Source organism: Simochromis diagramma, unplaced genomic scaffold, assembly GCF_900408965.1.
Source record: "Simochromis diagramma unplaced genomic scaffold, fSimDia1.1 OVJJ01000676.1, whole genome shotgun sequence".
NCBI lineage: Eukaryota > Metazoa > Chordata > Actinopteri > Cichliformes > Cichlidae > Simochromis > Simochromis diagramma.
In genome coordinates, this window is record NW_024387466.1 from 1,408,478 (window position 1) to 1,427,241 (window position 18,764).

General features: G+C 39.2%; 1 protein-coding gene across 8 annotated transcripts in view; it reads left to right on the top strand.

Annotated features, from left to right (window-relative positions):
* LOC120723289 (unconventional myosin-XVIIIa-like) overlaps positions 1-18,764 on the top strand; it is a 56,245-nt gene that overhangs the window by 17,762 nt on the left and 19,719 nt on the right. For all 8 annotated transcript variants that reach the window (XM_040014650.1, XM_040014652.1, XM_040014654.1 and 5 more), the window contains 16 exons: positions 2-146; positions 2,736-2,906; positions 3,765-3,855; positions 4,142-4,334; positions 6,161-6,247; positions 7,745-7,883; positions 8,953-9,112; positions 9,204-9,390; positions 9,960-10,185; positions 10,278-10,387; positions 11,399-11,464; positions 12,960-13,088; positions 16,901-17,044; positions 17,207-17,296; positions 17,467-17,586; positions 17,708-17,825. In XM_040014650.1, the coding sequence (XP_039870584.1) occupies positions 2-146; positions 2,736-2,906; positions 3,765-3,855; positions 4,142-4,334; positions 6,161-6,247; positions 7,745-7,883; positions 8,953-9,112; positions 9,204-9,390; positions 9,960-10,185; positions 10,278-10,387; positions 11,399-11,464; positions 12,960-13,088; positions 16,901-17,044; positions 17,207-17,296; positions 17,467-17,586; positions 17,708-17,825 (2,176 nt within the window). The remainder of the gene's footprint in view (position 1; positions 147-2,735; positions 2,907-3,764; positions 3,856-4,141; positions 4,335-6,160; positions 6,248-7,744; positions 7,884-8,952; positions 9,113-9,203; positions 9,391-9,959; positions 10,186-10,277; positions 10,388-11,398; positions 11,465-12,959; positions 13,089-16,900; positions 17,045-17,206; positions 17,297-17,466; positions 17,587-17,707; positions 17,826-18,764) is intronic.

Here is an 18,764-nt window from a genome sequence, read left to right on the forward strand (position 1 = left end):
GGCAGAGGATAAACAGCGGGCCTCTCAGCAGTTTTTCAAACTGCAAGCAGCCATGAAGGTTCTGGGGATCAGCGGTGATGAGCAGAGGGCCCTCTGGCTCATCCTTGGGGCCATTTACCACCTTGGGGCTGCGGGAACCACCAAGGGTAAGATTGCTTGAATGCACTCCTGCACAACTGCATCACCTATTGGAGATGACGTTTGTTCTGCTGTTATAGAACAGGCTCCAGTGACAAAGCAAAATGCTGTTTTTGATTTGTGCACACAATGAAAAATAATTATGGTGAAATTACCTTTGTTAGCCCAAATAGTTTTTGTAACACTTTGTAATTTGACAGATATCAAGCTGGCATTATCTCACTGTTGGCAACATGTGCTGTGTGATGCAATCACATGTAATCACAATGACTGAATAATACATTTATTTATACGTTAAAAGTACACAGTGCACAGCTGCTCCAGTGATCAATAGCTGAACATTTAAATCTAGGCCATTGCAGAAAATGTTGTACTTTAGATCTTAGCACATTTGCGTAGAGTGGGGGGTGGGTGGTGGTGGTGGTGGGCTGGAATCATTCAAGACTTTGTGGTACAGAATTATTGCTGCCTTTATAGTATGTGGCTGCCAGTGAAGTAATACATTGTATTTTTTATTTAATCTGAACCCCTGTCGGATTTACCTTATTATTCCTTACTGCATGAACATATTAAATAAACAGAGCACTATTTGTGCTTGAGTAACTGAAACTAATGACAAACTTCTTGAATCTAATTGCTTGGAAACACCGTTGCTGCTCACAGAGAGAAAAACCTTGATCTAATTCTTGACAAACATTTATTTTGTCATAAAGATGCATTACAAGACTAATGGGAACAGCAGTTCTCACGAACACAAGAACTTGCTTCTGTCTAAAGCTGTTCGAATGATGAAACCTAATGTAACAGATTGTTTTCCTTTAGAGTAATAGAACGGCCCTTTTATCAGGATTTGACTAACATTTTAAAATTAGATAGCTGACATTTGTAAAAGCTGTAGCTGCCACAACGATTTTTATTTTAGGTGAGTTAATCATCACATCCTTTTTTTGTCATTATAAAAGGCCACTGGAAGGATAGAAAGGATAGAATTAACCATTTAAGTCCTTTCAAAACACAGATTTAAGTGTTTATTTATATTTAGCATTGACTTTTTGGTTGATGAAATTTGTTTTGTTTTAATTTTAACTGAGGTTAAGTGGGCATATTTACACACATGAGCAAATGAAAAACTGTCCATTTAAGGATTTAATTGCTGTTGTAGTGCAAATAAATTAATTACCGAATAGCAGGATAATATACAACAGAGAAACCACAAAAATATGTGTGATAACAGTGGCAATAGTGCTGAATTTTGTGTTTTTTGATACGTTTGCTCACTCTTCAGTGCCTGTCTGTAATTGCCAGTTACTTATGAGAATAGCTTGCCAAATAATTTGCAGTGATCCCCTCCAGCTGGCTCCCAATATTTTTGATGGCAGAATAAAGCAGGGAATAGTTAAAAAAAATCAATAAATACTGTCTGTTACTGGGAATAAAAATTCTGAACAACTTTCTGCTTGGCAATACATTTGATTGGTGTCTTCGTTTTCAAAATGAATTCTTATGAAGAAGCAATGTCAGGGGTAGGAATAGGAAGTCATTGAGAGGCCTGTCTATGGGAATATTTATTAATGACAATAGTCTACAGTCTAGACCCTTTTGTACCAAGGGCCTAGTTTGCATTTTGGTTATCAAAAGGAGTAATAAACAGATTATGAAATAAATTCATTGGCAATGTAACTTTATCCTGGTACACAAGAGGGCAGCAGTGATCTCCAAAACCTAGTTAAGGGACCACCTGAAATGAACTTAGTTTTCTCTGTATATTGTGTAGTGAACACTTACATCGAATAAGTATAGATAGGAGACTTGGCATACTCTTTCTGTGTACTTAAGAAGAAATATTGTACATATGTAATTTTCTTTTATTATCTTTAAAAGCCGTACAGCCATCTGCTGTTTGATTCTGCAATGTTCATTCATGTTGGTAAACCCACTTTGCTCTTTTTGATGTTTTAGTGGAATTTAAGTAATTGTGCTGCCTGGTATCTATCAAAGTAAATATTTAAATGCCTTTTCTTGTCTTCATAACTAGCCTTATCAATAAGAGAAGTATGCAAGGCTTCTGCAGTACTGATGAGACAGATAGAGCCCACTACTTTGTCTGAAATCCCACAGTTTCTCTCTTAAGTCTTAGAAGATACCACTTCATGGTGGATTAAAACTGAAGTTGGCACTCATATCTGTATGTTACCATCACTCAGCCGCTAGATTAAGGGAAAGTTAGTTTTCCCAACAGCAGTCTTTATGTAAATAAATTAATTATGTCCCCTAATGATAAATTTTGCTTTCATTCTCAATAAGATAAAAGGGGCAATTATAATTTCAATTTAATAGACATTTTTTCAGTATTAAACAATTGAAATAAGGTTTTTACTTATAGATGCTTGTGTGTGTGTGTGTCCACAGTAGTTAAATGTATTCAGACTACCACCCTTTTGAACATGCTTTTAGTGCATGTTTTTATCAGCTGTGTCAGTGTCAGTTCGACCAGACACATAATCCTACCCTGTCACAGACAGTATTGTCACAAAGTCACCATGTGCCTGCAATAGTTGGCAGAAGGGCTAATGGAGGTTTTCATGCACGTGTCTCAGCTGGCAGGAAACAATTTGCACGTCATGAGTGGGCTCAGAAGGCAGCCTACCTGCTGGGCTGCACCCTGGAGGAGCTCTCCTCTTCCATCTTCAAGCACCAGGCCAAGGGCACCCTGCCCAGAGCCAGCACTATTCGCCAGGCTTCTGACGAAAATGGCACGGCAGATGCAGGTACTCCACGCCACATTTCCCACCATATTCTTTACTCTTTATTCCTCACAGTACCCCCCTTTCTCCCTACCTTTTCTTTTTTGTCACTCTCATTCTATTTACACATGCACACGCATATGTTGCTGCTCATCACTCAAGGGGAAAATGCAAGGGAGAGAAAAAGTAAAGCTTATCTTGGTAATGAATACCACAGCTTTACAATGGCTATTGACAGATAGGTGCACATACTATGTTGGGACAAGCAATTTTGGATCCACTCTTCATTCATTGTCCCTGAAATCATAATTGCCTCACATTGATTTTTCACACGTGTTGGTTCATCAAGACTGCAGTACATTCTGAAGGGCATGACGACTCAGTTAAAGGTCTTTCACAGTAGGGATGGACAGAAATGACCTTTGTTTCTCCTTCCCTGCATCTCCCCTCATTCATGAGCATATAGTCATTGACGTGTGTGCACATGAATATATCGCCTATGCAACAATAAACTCACTTATGTGATGGTATAATGAATTATGAAAGCTTAACAGGTGGCCATTGCCTCTAGGCACAGACATGAGTATTCAGTTTGATTTGACCGTTTCCAAAACACCTGATCCCTAAATGACACTGCTTCAGAAAGACACTTTTGTAGGTATTTTCAATACCTTCTAACTCAGAAAATAATGTGTTTGAATACCATGGAAATGTAGTTCCTTTTTAAATCAAATGCTTTGACTATAGTTTCAGTAAAGCTTTTACAGTTCAACATGTTGACGTTCCTCCTTCCTATTCAACTGGTTCTTGTGTTATTTGCTGATGGAGATATTGTGAATTAGCTATTGAGGATTTGTTCTGACTCTGTGCCTTTTATATCAGCATTCAAAGCAACAGCAATGGAGTGTTTAGAAGCCATGGCATCCGGGCTTTACTCTGAACTCTTCACTATCGTCATTTCTCTAATAAACCGGTTAGTATTTCTTCTCTGGTGTGTTACTGACAGTACATTACATTTGTAATGAAGATGTCATGATTGTGCTGAACCGGTATACAACAGAAAAATGTAGATGCCTCATGTCACTTTTAGTAACCATCATTTGTGTTTAAACAAGAATGTTTGAATGGTTTCAGAGTATTAGAGCCAGTTTTATTTCAGTTAGGGATATAGTGGCATGAGATGAGGTTATATCAAGAGGTTGTCAAATATGGCACTGCTAATGTTATATGTGTGTATGTATTTACCATGTTTGCTTAAGGGCTCTGAAATCCAGCCAGCACTCCCTGTGCTCTCTGATCATTGTGGACACACCAGGCTTTCAAAACCCAAGGCTGGCTAAGCGCGAATGTGGTGCAACCTTTGAAGACCTGTGCCACAACTACACTCAAGAGCGTCTGCAGACCCTCTTCTACCAGCGTACTTTTGTTCAGGAGCTGGAGCGATACAAAGAGGTAATGCCATGTAAAGTATTATGCACCGTGCATACAAACAGCCTCATTCTCATTGTTTCTGCCTTCCTCCTACCCTTTCTCTCCCCTTGTCTGGTCCTTTCTCTCAGATATATCAACTCCAATAGAGTATGTGTACACACATCAGATACACTATCTGTTCTACCTGTCACAAGCTGTGACAAGTCAAAGTAGTTCATGTGTTAGACCTTCTCATTAGTGATGCCAGTCTTCACCGCTTCTGCCAAGATCAAAGTAAAGTCACTCACAGCTGCCTGTGGGAGAAACGCCCAGCTGCACAGCAGTGCTGTTGTTCCCTAAAGATCTATTCTACTTCTGTCCTCTTTAACGTTCTGTCTAGCAGGACTGGACCATCATAACTATGGGTGTAGTCATCCCATAGGATTTAGTGTTTTTGAGGACAAATAGAAAGTTTTCTTTCATTACTTACAGTTATGTCTCAATTCATTGCAAAAATGTTTTTATTAAAAACTCACCTGATATCACACTGGAGTTACCCAGACATCCTGATTATATTGCTTCAGATACATTGCTTCTGAAAAAGGATCCTGGGATTTCCCACCCACATCCTTTGCATGGCAGAAATGGAGTTGGAATGAGATGAAATATTGCATAAATGCGTGTAGTGTAATTCTCTCTTGTCAGTATATCTTGAAAACATAAGAACCTGTGAAAGTGTCATTGTAAACTGGGTCAAACTCATTTAAAACGGCACACAGTCTTAACAATCACAGTGACAGGCAGGCGGGTTAAATTGTGATACACACAACTGGCACACACAGTGTGCCTTTATATTTTTGAATAAATTGCTGTTGGGCGCTCTAGCTTTCTGGCTAATATTTTTTTCTGTTTTTTGCGTTCCTCTGTACATGGACTCTCCGCAGCAGAGAACAAAAATCAGTGGGGAGACTTCACATACACAGTCAGCTTGAACACTGGCATCTGTCGTGGCCACATTAATAGCATGCCAGCATTTTCTCCCCTTTCTGGAGCATGATCCACTCTGTTACCATGCACTGTTACTTTATCTCTTAATCTTTATAGCTATAGCTTTATCTCAGATAATTTTTATCATGTGCCACATTAATCTAGAAATGACTAATGGAGCTGCAACCAAAATGGTCAAATCCTTATTGCTTAATAACAATGTATTTGTTCTTTTTTTTTTATTTTAAACCAAGTTAAAATAGTTGTAGTTAACCTATAAAATGCTATTACATTTTGGAGCTGTGGTAAAATATAAAGACTTGAGACTGTGACAGCTGTTATATGCTAAAAAGCAAGGTACACTCTAGACAGGTTGCTAGTCATTGACATGGCTAACACACAGAAACGGATAATTAGACATTCTCAGAACCAGGCCTATGGGCAATTTACAATCACCAGTGCACCTAAGATGCATGTCTTTGGACTGTGGGAGGACACCAGAGTATTCAGAGAGAACCCACACAGGAAACCCCCAGCTGGATGGTAGGTCTTGAACCTACTCGCTGTGAGGCAGCAGTTCTAACCACTGAACCACTGCCTCTCTAAAAATCTTCTGCTCTCTATCGCTTTCTCATTTATCATGTTAATAGTTCAAAACTAAAAAATATATATTTTGCTAACTTATTGGTCTATGACAGTGGGTTTCAAATGGCCTAGCATTCAAAATCCTATTTTCTAATGATTTTGATTGATGAATTTAATTTAAAATGAAATCGCAGATGTATCTTTTTAGTTTTTCCATTCTTCAAAACATTTTTATCTTTTTTAAATTTTTTGACATCATAGGTCATTAGTTTGTCAATCTCTTTGCTGTCCTCCAGGAAAACATAGAACTTTCCTTAGACGACACAGAAACCAGCACGTCTCTGTCTGTGGCAGTGGTAGACCAAGCTTCGAGTCAAGCACTGGTACGCTTGTTTTATTGTCTTTCTTCATTTTATTGTCACACATCTAACTTGCATAATTTCTCATTTCCCTTGGTTTTAGTACCATAAAGTGTTTGATTTTCAGATGTTAATGTTAATCCTTGGGTACAATATATTGTTTTTTAATTAAGAAAAAAATTGAATAACATCTCTAAGCATCAGAAGACTTCTCTCTATGTTAGACTTGTTTGGCAGAGACTAGAAAGAGAGGGTGGGAGCAAGAAAAGAAAGGTTAGAGAATTGACTTCAAGAAAGAAAATCAATGTTTGGCCTTTCCAGCCTATGATCTGCACCATGGAAACAGAAATGGCCGAGTTTAGAGAGTCCATAGATCACTTTGCTGTAATTCCAATGTGTTTGGTTTGAGTGCTTTACTTTTTAAAGGGTCCCCACTCTAATGGGAATGTCATCAAAAGCAGTGAACTGTAGTACATCACACTAAAAACCGAAGGGTAAAAATAACACAGATTCTTCAAAGTCATTTCTAAAGTCAGCTATAAAGATCTATGCTGTTTAGAGTGCAAAGACATGTTGATCAAAGTTTTTTTTTTTTCCCTCACAGATATTTTTTTTCCTGTTGTAGCTCAGACATCTGTTATCACAAACAGCCTTAATGCTTGATTCATTGCAAGCCTCATAGTTGTCACATGTCTTCTCCAAACTGATAACCTGTTTTGTATTTGTAGTCAGCGTAGTGTGCACTGCTGATAAGGATGTCTCCAGTGCAACTGATGGCTGCTAAAGCATTTTTTGGTTTTGTGGATTTGCTTCTTAAGCCAAAGTTCCCAGGGTGGATTTAGACAGTAGCTACCTTTCTCATGAGCTTGAACAACAAGATGGTTATGCTCAATGTCTCTGACTTAAAAGTGAACGCTTCAGTGTGTTATGTATTATGGTGACATATATTTGGCATACCCTTATTCAACAATGACATGCTAATTGTGTAACTAATTGCATTATTTAAATTTTTCTCCCTTTATACTTTCCCCATTTTCCCCATTTTAATTGTGTGGAATAAGTTAAAACTGTTGTGACGGTATTATTGCAGTAAACTGCTAAAAGTATGCTCGCATCACAAATGCTATTGAAACTAAATTTCCGCTGCTAACAATATCACCATGTCTGTGATACACTGCTCAGACTGGGAAAGCAGAGGGCAAAGTATTTTCGCTGACATTTAGAATGGTTTATATGTAAGCAAACGCTCACTACAGAGGCCAGCACCAGGCATTTGAAGGATATTTTTTTTTATAATTAATACTTATTGCTTTGTCATTATTGTTTGTAGGAGGTGGATAATAATATCTTAAATATATTGTGACTCATCAATATAGTCCATTAAACACTAACATGAACTAGATGTTTATTACTCATGTTTGACATTCCTTTTGTAAAATCTTTTGCATAGAGGGTCATAAAGGTAAAACAGAATATTTGGTGTGTGTGTGTGTGTGTGTGTGTGTGTGTGTGTGTGGACAGGTACGGACAGTGCGAACAGATGAGGCCCGGGGTCTGTTGTGGTTGATGGAGGAGGAGGCACTGCAGCCTGGGGGTTCAGAGGAAACACTGTTGGGACGCCTGTTTAGCTACTATGGACCTGCTGAGGGCGAGAGTAAAGGCAAGGGGAAGATGCACACACACACATGCATAAGGTCGCACTAATACAAATAGTGATCTTTCCAGAAATGAACAGAAAATCCTTGTATTTTCATTTTCAAAAAGAATAAAAAAAATAAAAACAAAGACGTTCATTAACATTATATATTGTATGGGTATATATAAACTCCCCTTTTGTTTTATAGTACGCTGTATTGTCTCAGTTTAAATGAGCTCATTAAAGTTATACTATAATATGGAATTTCCAAATCACAATATATCGTTTAATTTGACCAGTTGCTGTTGTTCTGCAGAGCAGTCACAGATATCCGATTCATATGTTTCTTAGCAATTCTCTAACAATAAGAACTGAAGCTTTTAAAAAGTTCCCTAATAGAGCTAGAAAATGGTACGCAAATTGTCATTTTAGTACTCCAAAACAACAGCTGGTGGATTCTCATTAAAGCTACTTTTGGCTGCTCCCTTATTCACAAGGGGTCGCCACAGTGGGTAGCTCCACAGCTTCGATTTGGCAGATTTATTTATTTATTTTTTTACGCCCGTTGCCCTTCCTGACGCAGCCCCAAAGGGATTTGTCTCCTCCTAGCATCAAATAAGGGAGCTTTCATTTGCTAGGCGAATGTGTAAACCACTACACTATGGAGCCACTCAGCTGCAGAATTCTCATTAAAACTCTTCATATAGGTCAGATTTGAGCTCCTCTGTTTCGTCTATCAGCTCTCTGATGACCTAGTACATCATGCTTGTGGCAGACAGTTATATCGTCTATGAAAGTGGAGTATGGTTGGATCTAAATGTCTCACACTAAAACTACATGGATAAAGTGGCCCATTAAACAATAAGGTTTACTAGGAACAGACTGTTCATCATGATGTTTTTATCAGTAAAATCTATGCAGGTTTGTGACAGGCGGCACACACCAGACTAATTAGGATATGATAAATGTACTTGCTTTGTTAAACTCATGCAGACAGTAAACCCCTTTCTGAAGTCTTGAATATGATTTTTCTCATTATCTTGCTGTATATGTATCTAATAAATTTTACACTGGATTCCCCCATTTACTTTAGGTCACACTTTCCTGTTGAAAAGTGAAAAAGATCATAATTTCCTGCTGGGCCACAGCCATGGGACAGACTGGGTGGAGTATGATGCACGAGGGTGGCTCAGCTATGCCAAGCAGAATCCCGCCTCTACCAATGCTGCGTCCCTCCTACAGGACTCGCAGAAGTAAGTATCCACCATGCAGGAGTTGTTGTTCCTTGGTGTTGCAGACTTGAATTATAAAACATCACACTCTGAATTACGGCATCTCTTACAGAAACATCATCAGCTCATTGCTCATGAACCGCACAGGTGGAACCACCGTTTTGTCCGGGTCTGTTGCTGGCCTTGAAGGTGTTTCCCAGCTGTCTTTGCGCCGGGCTACTAGCATGAGGAAATCCTTCGTCACAGGAGTAGCTGCCATCAAGAAGAAGTCTTTGTGCATTCAGATAAAACTTCAAGTGGTGAGAGCATAGGGTGTGATGGCTACTTGGGGATGTGGGGCACCACAAGGCACAACAAAACATGCTGTTGTAAATATGAGAAGTTTTAAATTTGTTTTTGACTCTACCCGAAGTCTTATAAATGAAGTAGAGGCCGGTTGTTTAGCGACAACAGAGAAAATGACATTAAGCCATTAAGAAGTTTTGTTTTAGTGGCTGCATAGTGTAGCGGTTTACACATTTGCCAAACAAGAATCCTGTTTCAGTCCCTTGAAGAGACATTACTTTGGTGTTGCATTAGAAAGAGCATCTAGTGTTTTATGTTTTATTTATTATTTAAAAAAAATGAACATGTGGAGCTACCTGGTGTGGTGACCCCTTGTGAATATGGGAGCAGCTCAAAACAGCTGCTATTATTACTACTACTACTACTAATGCTGTTATCAGTACCACTACTTTTAAGAAGAACATATTTCTCAACAAGAGAGTCAAAAACTAAAAACCTTAACTTGTGCTTTATTAGAAGACGCTGCATTAACTCTTGACCTGTTCCCACCAGGCTGCTTATAATCCTGCTCTGTCCTTTTCAGGATGCGCTTCTTGACATGTTGCGGAGGTCCAGGATTCAGTTTGTTCACTGCATATTGCCCAAGGCGGATGCCCTCAAGGCGCTGAGTGGATCTCTGTTCAAAGGAGTGGAATGTGAGGCTCAAGGGGAGAGTGGAGATCCTAGCTTAATGCAGCTAGATGTAGCCTTGCTCCGTGCTCAGATACGTGGATCTAAGCTGCTTGATGCTTTAAGAATCTACAGACAAGGTGAGGTAAAGCAAACATACCCCCTTGTCCATGTGTATTAAAAAAAAAAAAAGCCTGTCAGATTAAATCTTATTTGATACCGGTTTTCACAGGTTACCCTGATCACATGGTGTTCTCTGAGTTCCGACGGCGCTTTGATGTGCTGGCACCGCATCTCACCAAGAAGCACGGAAGAAATTATATAGTGAAGGACGAGAAGAGAGTAAGTCAGTCGCTGAGAGAGGGAGTAAAATGTACAGCTGTGCCGCTAGCCAAGCACAGTGAAGATTGATGATGTGAGGAGGCAGCTTCATGACCTGATCTCAACAGCCTGATGTCAGCAGCCTACTGACAGAGACATAAAGCTTCATCAGGGCTAATAGTAAAGACCTAATCAGCTTAGCTTCATCACTATAATGCCTGTGAAAGAAGCTGATCAATATCAGGGCTTAGAAAGTGCTTTACTGCAAACAAAAATAAAAATGCCTATTTTTCTAAATGCCATGGTTATTACACTGTGACAGTACTGCTTTTGTTGGTTTTAATTTAAATTTATAAAAAATGTGGATGGCTTGAGCTTCATTATAAAGACCTATGAAAGAAACATGAGTTGAAGAGTAGTAGAGAAAAATACAGAAGTTTCTTTCTGCAGAGAAATAAGAAAGCAAGGTAGAGAATGTGGGTAGGGGTGAATATAACTCCTTTCCCCTGTGTCAGTGTGTTGGAGCTGAGTTTCTGTGGAAACACTGGCAAACAAAAGCCCCTCAGTATTCGTGGCAAACCTCTCTTGGTGTAATCTAGATGTGGTCTTTCAAAGTGGAGTCTCAAGTAGAGAGAAGAGGCTCAGACAACAATAGACGGACAGTATACACAGGCTGAACAGGGAGAGGGGGGGCTCCAGTCTTTGGGTTGGTGTAACTCTACATGGGATGTGTGTGTTCAGAGCTGCAACTAGGTCAAGAAAAACAGGGGATCATGATGAATAGACTAGGTGCAGGTGGATTTTAGGGGGCAAGTTGTAATTGGTTTGTTGTATTTTTTCTTTTGCATCCCGACTTGGTTTTAAAACAAAATCCAGAGTGAGAGAAGAGGGGAAAAAGTGCACTGTAGTTATTAAACATGACAGATAAGGGGGAACTGTAGACTGCTCTATTGTTGTGGTGTCAGTAGCACCACTGGATCCACCTTTTGAAAGGCTGAATGTGTGTTTGTGTGGATGTATGCATTTACTCAGGCTGTAGAGGAGCTTCTGGAGTCCTTGGATTTGGAGAAGAGCAGTTACCACATGGGTCTGAGCAGGGTGAGTAATGCCCACACACCACAAACAAATGAACAGCTTTAAAAATGTATTGAATAAACATTTGCTATGAATTGCTCTGTGTCTGTTTTGAAATTCTCACCACAGAGCAGTAGTACACAACTCTTTTTTTTTTTTTTTTTTTTTTTTTTATGACACTTGCTGTCTGGGGATGTGTGTCTTTCAGTACACCTGTTCCTCTTTGAGGCTTGTTTGCCATCCTTTATTGGAGACCTGCCAAGCCTTGTCCCTTCTTCAAGTTATTTAGCCAGTGGTTACCCAAGAGTCATGTCTCTACCTTGCCCATATATATTACCATATTTACTATGTTTTTTTTCAGGTTATTGGAGCAAATTTCTCCTCTTAATGCATTCTCTGTTTTTCACCACAACCTTAGTATGATTTGCACAGTAAACATTGCTTCAAAATGGACATTAAATCCTATCAGCTGGAAAGCGGCCATCAGTCAAAATGAAATCAAACAGTAAAGTACAAAAGAGGGGGACTTATGCTCCAAGATACTGTACGGTGTGCATGGCCCTTTTATAAAACACATGACAAAAGAATGGTTTGGAGGCGGCTTCACATGGTGCCACACTTTGGAGTGTGAAATGGGCTCAGAAGTAGACATACACAGTTGGCCATTCACAAAGCATTCCAGTGGTGTCTTGGCAACCTGTCTCACTTGCATGCCAATTACACCAAACCAACTAAAAGCAGTGAATGAGAAGCTCTTGACTGGACAAAATCTGCCATTAGAGATAGCCACATGCCTGAAAGGAACATAGCTGCATAAAGCTACTACATGATGCCTGCATGCAATTTTGAAAATAAAAATAAAAGAATAACAGATAATTTTTTGCCTTGAGAGTTTTAATTAATATTCATTGATACCATTGAATGTATCTTTCTTTGCTACTGCTTTATAGATTTGCTTGCTAAAACAGTTTGATGATTCCCAGCTCTTGCTTTGTTAACATATTATATATGGATTTTGGAATTTAAGGAGCATGGACACTTTGTAGAGCGACCTTAGTTTGAGAAAGTGTGTGTTTGTGTGTGTGTGTGTGCGCGCGGTCATCCTGTCCATTTTAATAGCTTCCTGCCATCATATCTGGAATGTATCATGGTACCAAATCCTTCTTGGGTATAAACAGGCTATGACATAATGTGCTTTCCTTTGTCTGTTTACCTTTTTTTTCCTTTTTTTTACCTTTGCCCTAGATTAGAAATGGACAAGGCTGATTGTTCGAGATAACTTAATCACCCGGGTTCTCACTTAGATAAGACTCACTTGACTGTGGATTACACTGTTTCTTATTGATTAGTTGCTTCAGTGCATTAATTTACCTTTTAACTCCCCTCTGTTTTAACTCTGCTGCTGGGCTTGACATTAAAGCAGGGCCTCTAAATCTCATATCTAAAATAACCATTAAATTGTCTGAACTGTTTTACGCTTTGCTAATAAGCATCTGTGTATGATTGTTTCTTGTTATAGCTGTTCTTCAGAGCTGGAACCTTGGCTAAGCTGGAGGAACAGAGGGATGAGCAGACCAAGTGCAATCTAACCCTCTTCCAAGCTGCCTGTAGAGGTTACCTGGCACGGCAAGCCTTCAAGAAGAGAAAGGTATGCGGGATTCTATACTGAAATGAAACGAGCGGTCCAAATGTTGTCGTAATCTTAACTGAAGCCTAAATACAACTGTGACAGGTGTTTGTCAACAAAGTTTGAAGGGGAGAAACTTGAATGAATTCACTTTAATTGGAAAAAAAAATGTAATTGCAACACACTGTCTATTGTTTTATTTTTATTTTTTGCACAGCTGAGCAAAATGAAGTAGGTCAAGTAGGTGAAGAATATGCACTTCAGAATTGAGAGCCAATTTTAGATCTAGTTTGTTCTGTTCTTGGGGTAGATATAACCAGCCCTGCTGTAAATCTTCAGCTAATTGCAAATAGGTTCTCTGAATCTATTGGCTGTACCCCATCCCTCGTTGTAATCCATCCAATCAGCTTTCCCAAGGCGATATTTGATTGTGACATTTCCATTTCTGTGACATTTTATCAGTCCACTCCCCTGAATTGTAGCCTTATCAAACATGCTGCTGACTCTCATACCCATCCATTCCATCCATCTTCCATTTTTCTACCAGGACGTGTGTGAGTCTATCTCTCTGGACCTCATGTGTCCTCTTGTGATGTATAGAGCCCTGCAGTACTTTTCTCCCTCTATGATTACGTTGTACTATTTAAGTGAATGTGCCACTTCAGCTGGGCTGTGATGAACCAGCAGAAATGGAATTACATTACTTATCTCTCCATCCACTATGACATACTGTTAGGAAGCACGCATGTTGTTTAGTTGTAATATGATGCCAGTCAAACTGTTACATTGTCAATGTTGTAACGAGGTAAATCAAACTGACCGTTTAAAATATCTGGACTTTCAGATATCATATTTCGGTACCTTTCTTTTTAAATCAAATACTTAAATGTATGTTGGTCTAAAATTAGAACCCCAATACATTTTCTCTATCAAGTTCAGAAGTGATTATTTACACAGCAAAGCAGGGTAAGTGCCTGTTGCTTTACAATGGCTAGAAATTGAAGAAAATCAACACCAAGGATCCTTTCAAAATTGCTAGGCAACTGTGCAATTACAAAATCCATTAGCAAAGAAACAATTTTTTCCTCTGCCCTCTTTAGCCCCCTCCCTCCTGCACATGTATCTATAATAGAAAGATGAGACTTTATTTCATCTCACTTGTATTTATCTCAAACTCAACTTAGGTTGGCAAGGTAACATGAAATATGCAGTTATGACGCACCCCCTCATCGAGTCAGGGTTGCAGAGGTTTAAGCTGTGGACATTTTAATGCACATTACTTTCATATCCACAAACCAATTCATTTTGATTCAGTTCAAAAGAACTTGAGTTATTCCCAATGAAAGCAGACCACACAGCTAGCAGCATCCTAGGTAGAGATTAAGGACTGAAAACAGAGAGTAACTGCTAGCCTGAGTCTGAGGGTAACAAAACTCTTTGGAGCCTTTTGTAAGGGCCCTCTACCGCCAAGGTGGTCATATAGCCTCTCTAAAACCATACAAGGCTAAATATTTCCTTCTGTTTCTAGTCCTTGAGTTAAGCTAAGCTAACTGGCTTATTACTCTATTCTAAACTTGCATTAAAAAATTCCACACTTGAAATGATAAATGAGTGGACGTCATGTAGTTATTGAATTTCTTTTTTTTTTTTTTTTCAAACACTTCAAAACTAGTCATAAAATACTAAAGCTTTTAATAATATTAGGTCAGTTTCTGTACTCAGCAGTGAGAGATATACAACTGTGCCTGGTAGAGAAATTACAAGCAAGATGCTGTTCTGAAAGTGGCTTTGCAGCCCCTTGCTACCCCTTTTCTGCCTTTTTCTAACCAACAATTTATTCCCATACAGCTGTTGCATGCATGGTAAATACAGTCTCTCCTTGCAATAATTATCTGAAGGGCATCTTTTCCCCTGATTATCATTCTGTTTATATTATTCCTGATTCAATTAGTCAACACCAGACTTGGGGAGGATGCAGGGATGTGTCGAATATTGAGTAATTTCCATCTCTCTTTCTCTTACTGTGAAGATTTGCAGAGTGTGTTGTTGTCGAGTCTTAGAATAATCACTGTATAATAACATCGACTGGCACCCTTGCTGTTTCCCTGATATCCCTCTGCGAAAACAGATCTGGTCTTCATTGCCTCTTACACTGTTTGAAGTATCCAGTCTTAGCATGTACAGTAGATGGTAATTTGCCTCTGGAATAGTGCAAGTGAGTTCTGGTGAAGCTCTCAGACAGCTACTGGTTGATGTATATGGATGTGACAGGAAGTCACAAGTTGCCTTGATTGATATTCTCTGGCATGTTAACCTTGTGAAGCTGTGCCAAGCCCATGTGACATTAAATGACAAAACCACAATTTTTCCTCTTTTTTTTTTTTTTCTTTCCCCTTTCAACTGTCTCCTCAAGGGGACAACCTGACATTTTAAAAGTCTGTTATTTTGCCTCAGCAGGCACTTGCCATATTGGGAGCTTTGTCCTTCAGGTACCCTACAAATGTAGTTTTTAGAATTATTTGCATGGAATCAGCACACAGCTGAGCTCAGGCGGGGGATTCTACAGAATATCTTTTTCATTTGAAACATGCATTCCCATGGTTCTGAATCAAAGCGCAGATGATACCTTTACAGTTGCAGTTGTAAAGGTATCAGTATGCAGTGCATTGCTATAAGATATTTCTTTGGTTTAGCTTAGGGTTAAAAATGAATAATGTACAAAGTGTAGAAAGAGCCAGAATGATAAAGCTTATAGCTTATATGTTTGTTTATAATGAAGCAATCCTCAGAAACCGATGTTGCTTCATTTATTTACTAAATGGCAACTTTATGCTCAGACTTTGCTGCAGGTATCTAATATCTAATACATATACAGTAAGTCTTACATGTATACAGACAATCAAACCCGAAATACATGTATAGCATATTTGGAAAAGAATGTAGTGGTTTTTTTTCTTTTTGTTTATTAACCTTGGTTCAAAATTTTCATTCACTTCACACTGTCTTACAGTTGTCACACCTTGTTAATGTGATATGAATACCAAAATATTTATCCACAGTGCTCATGTTGTATAATCTTTTGTTTGTTTCCTATTCATTATAGACTAGATATGACAAGTGAGACCTGTTTAATTCTTCTGTCAGAGATTTGCAGCATTTTGCTCCATGTTAAGGCTTTCACTGTGTGACAAATCCTAATTGGTCATAGAGAGTACCTTCAGGGCAAAATGTACCTGATGCTGAGAATTGTGTTGCTCTAATTGGGTTTGCCCATAATCTGCTGCTGCTAGAGAGCCTCATGCATAAGCAGCATGGAAATCGTGTAATACTTGGAATTAGCTGCCAAAATGTTTGATTTAATTAATCAAAAATTAGCTTCCAGCCTTGGAACACACTCGGCGGAAACTCTCTAGTGGAGGTTGGCAAGTCCCGGGATATCTGCTTGCCCATACATATGCAATATAGCAGAAGAATGAAGAATGTAGTTATTTTCAAATATTGTTCATCAATGGTGCGGATGATATGGTAACGGTAGAGTTTGGAAAGTATTTATTCCAGTGATTATATAAAAGCAGCATTTAGTCTGGATACTGCCTCCATGTGGTACCTGTGCAAACAATTTGTCTGCATTCAAGCTATTGGTGCTGCATATTACATGCATTGTTGCTGGTTGTAAGGTCATAATAGGGGATCTTTTACAGATAAATTTGGAAGTAATTACATCACTTTTATGCCATTGACATTCAATATGAGTTTGTGTTTTGTTGTGCAAATAACTGCCTGCACTCTCACAGATTTCTCTTTGGTGACTGACTCTCCATATGTGTGTTTAGATTCAGGATTTAGCCATCCGTTGTATTCAAAAAAACATCAACAAGAACCGTGGAGTGAAGGACTGGCCATGGTGGAAGCTCTTTACCACAGTGCAGCCCCTCATTAAAGTGCAGCTCACAGAGGACCAGATGCGGAGCAAAGATGTGAGCAAACCTCACCCAACCTGTTGAATCTTTAAGAATTTAATGTATTTTTAAATGCATTCAGTGTCTGCACTATTCTACATACTGTCATCACTGTTGACATTGACCTCCAACATAACATAACATGTATCTGATATAAAACAGCTATATTCTGTATTCCAGGAGGAGATTCAGCAGCAGAAATTGAAGCTTGAGAGAGTGGAGAAGGAACGAAATGAGCTGAGACTCAATACAGATCGATTGGAGAGCAGGGTGGGTCCCCCTGCCTATGGTAGTGCATTCTGGATAGTTTTTGGAGATTTATGGTGCAGTTGCACTCTTTATTTTAGTTAAAGATTTGATTACCTACTTGCACAGGAACTGTGGCCAGTAGTTTGCAACTTTGCATAACACCCCGTGTGCGTCTGCCTGTTTGTGATCAGATCGCAGACTTGCTGGCAGAGCTCGTTGATGAGAGAAGCACAAGTGAGTCAGCATCCCAATTGCTGGAGGCTGAGACTTCTGAGAGACTGCGCTTGGAGAAAGATATGAAGGATCTACAGGCAAATAAACATGAAATATATATATGAAAGATGCACACTTAAAATTTATAGTAATTCTGAAGTTCAGTTTATTATGACTGACATGCTCTGCGTGATTATTGACTGAATTTGTGCATTCCAGGCAAAGTTTGATGCCATGAAGAAACAGTTAGAATCGCAGGAGATGGAGGTGATGGAAGCACGACTCATGAAAACATCAGAGCTAAATGGGGAGATGGACAATGATGATGAAGATGCTGGTTAGTAGAGCAAGACACTGATATCTAACATTTGGTCGTGACACCAGAGATTGCTACATGCAAGATCAAATTTGAAGATAATTCGGAGAAACTTTTCTCTGTTTTTTTGAATAACAAAGTCTTGGTCATCAGTGTTTTTTAAACATTTGTTTTAAATTCCCTAATTAATTGCACCCTGCGACACTTTCAGCAGCTTGCCTAAGCCTGCCTAATGGGCATGTCAGCTCAGGTCAGAAGCATAATTTACTGAACCACTCAGACCAGCATTATGTGCACAGTTTGAAAAATCTCCCTTATACTAATTGTAGCTGCAGGAATGAATGGCTTTGTTCAGCTGTTTCAGCAGGAGACATGGCAGTAAGACTTGGTCACATCCTGCATAATACTGTTAAGTATATTTTCCAAGTTTAGGATTAACCGCTAGGAGATTAGGATGTCCGCTCCCAGGCATACAACTAATGCTTGTTTCTGATTGGTCTCCCCCTGCTGGGAAAGAGAGCGCCTGCTGAGAGCATATTGTCCATGAGTCTTTTTTTTTTTTTTTTTTATATCTGTGTTCCCACCTCCTTCAACCCACCTCAGCAGACAAGCCATTACAGAGCATATCAGAATTCTTAGATGAATGAGAAAGTAATCGGTGGGATCAGAGCTGGTGGCCCTGCAAGTTGTCATTATGCTATATATATGCTAATGAGCAGCACTGATGGAGGAGCCTGTGTTGGTATGTGAAGGAGAAGTGGACAGCCTCTAAAATGATAAGGCTTGGAAATGAACCTGAACCCAAATGTCTGTCTGGCTGCTGTTATAGTTCTGATAGCCTATGACAGCTCCAGAATTAAGGTCGCCTAAGAACTGTGGAAAGTGCCACTTAGACATGTCCTCCTCTAACTACTGTTGTGGTGTGCTCTGAATTCCTATCTCAGGTTTATTCAAGATAAG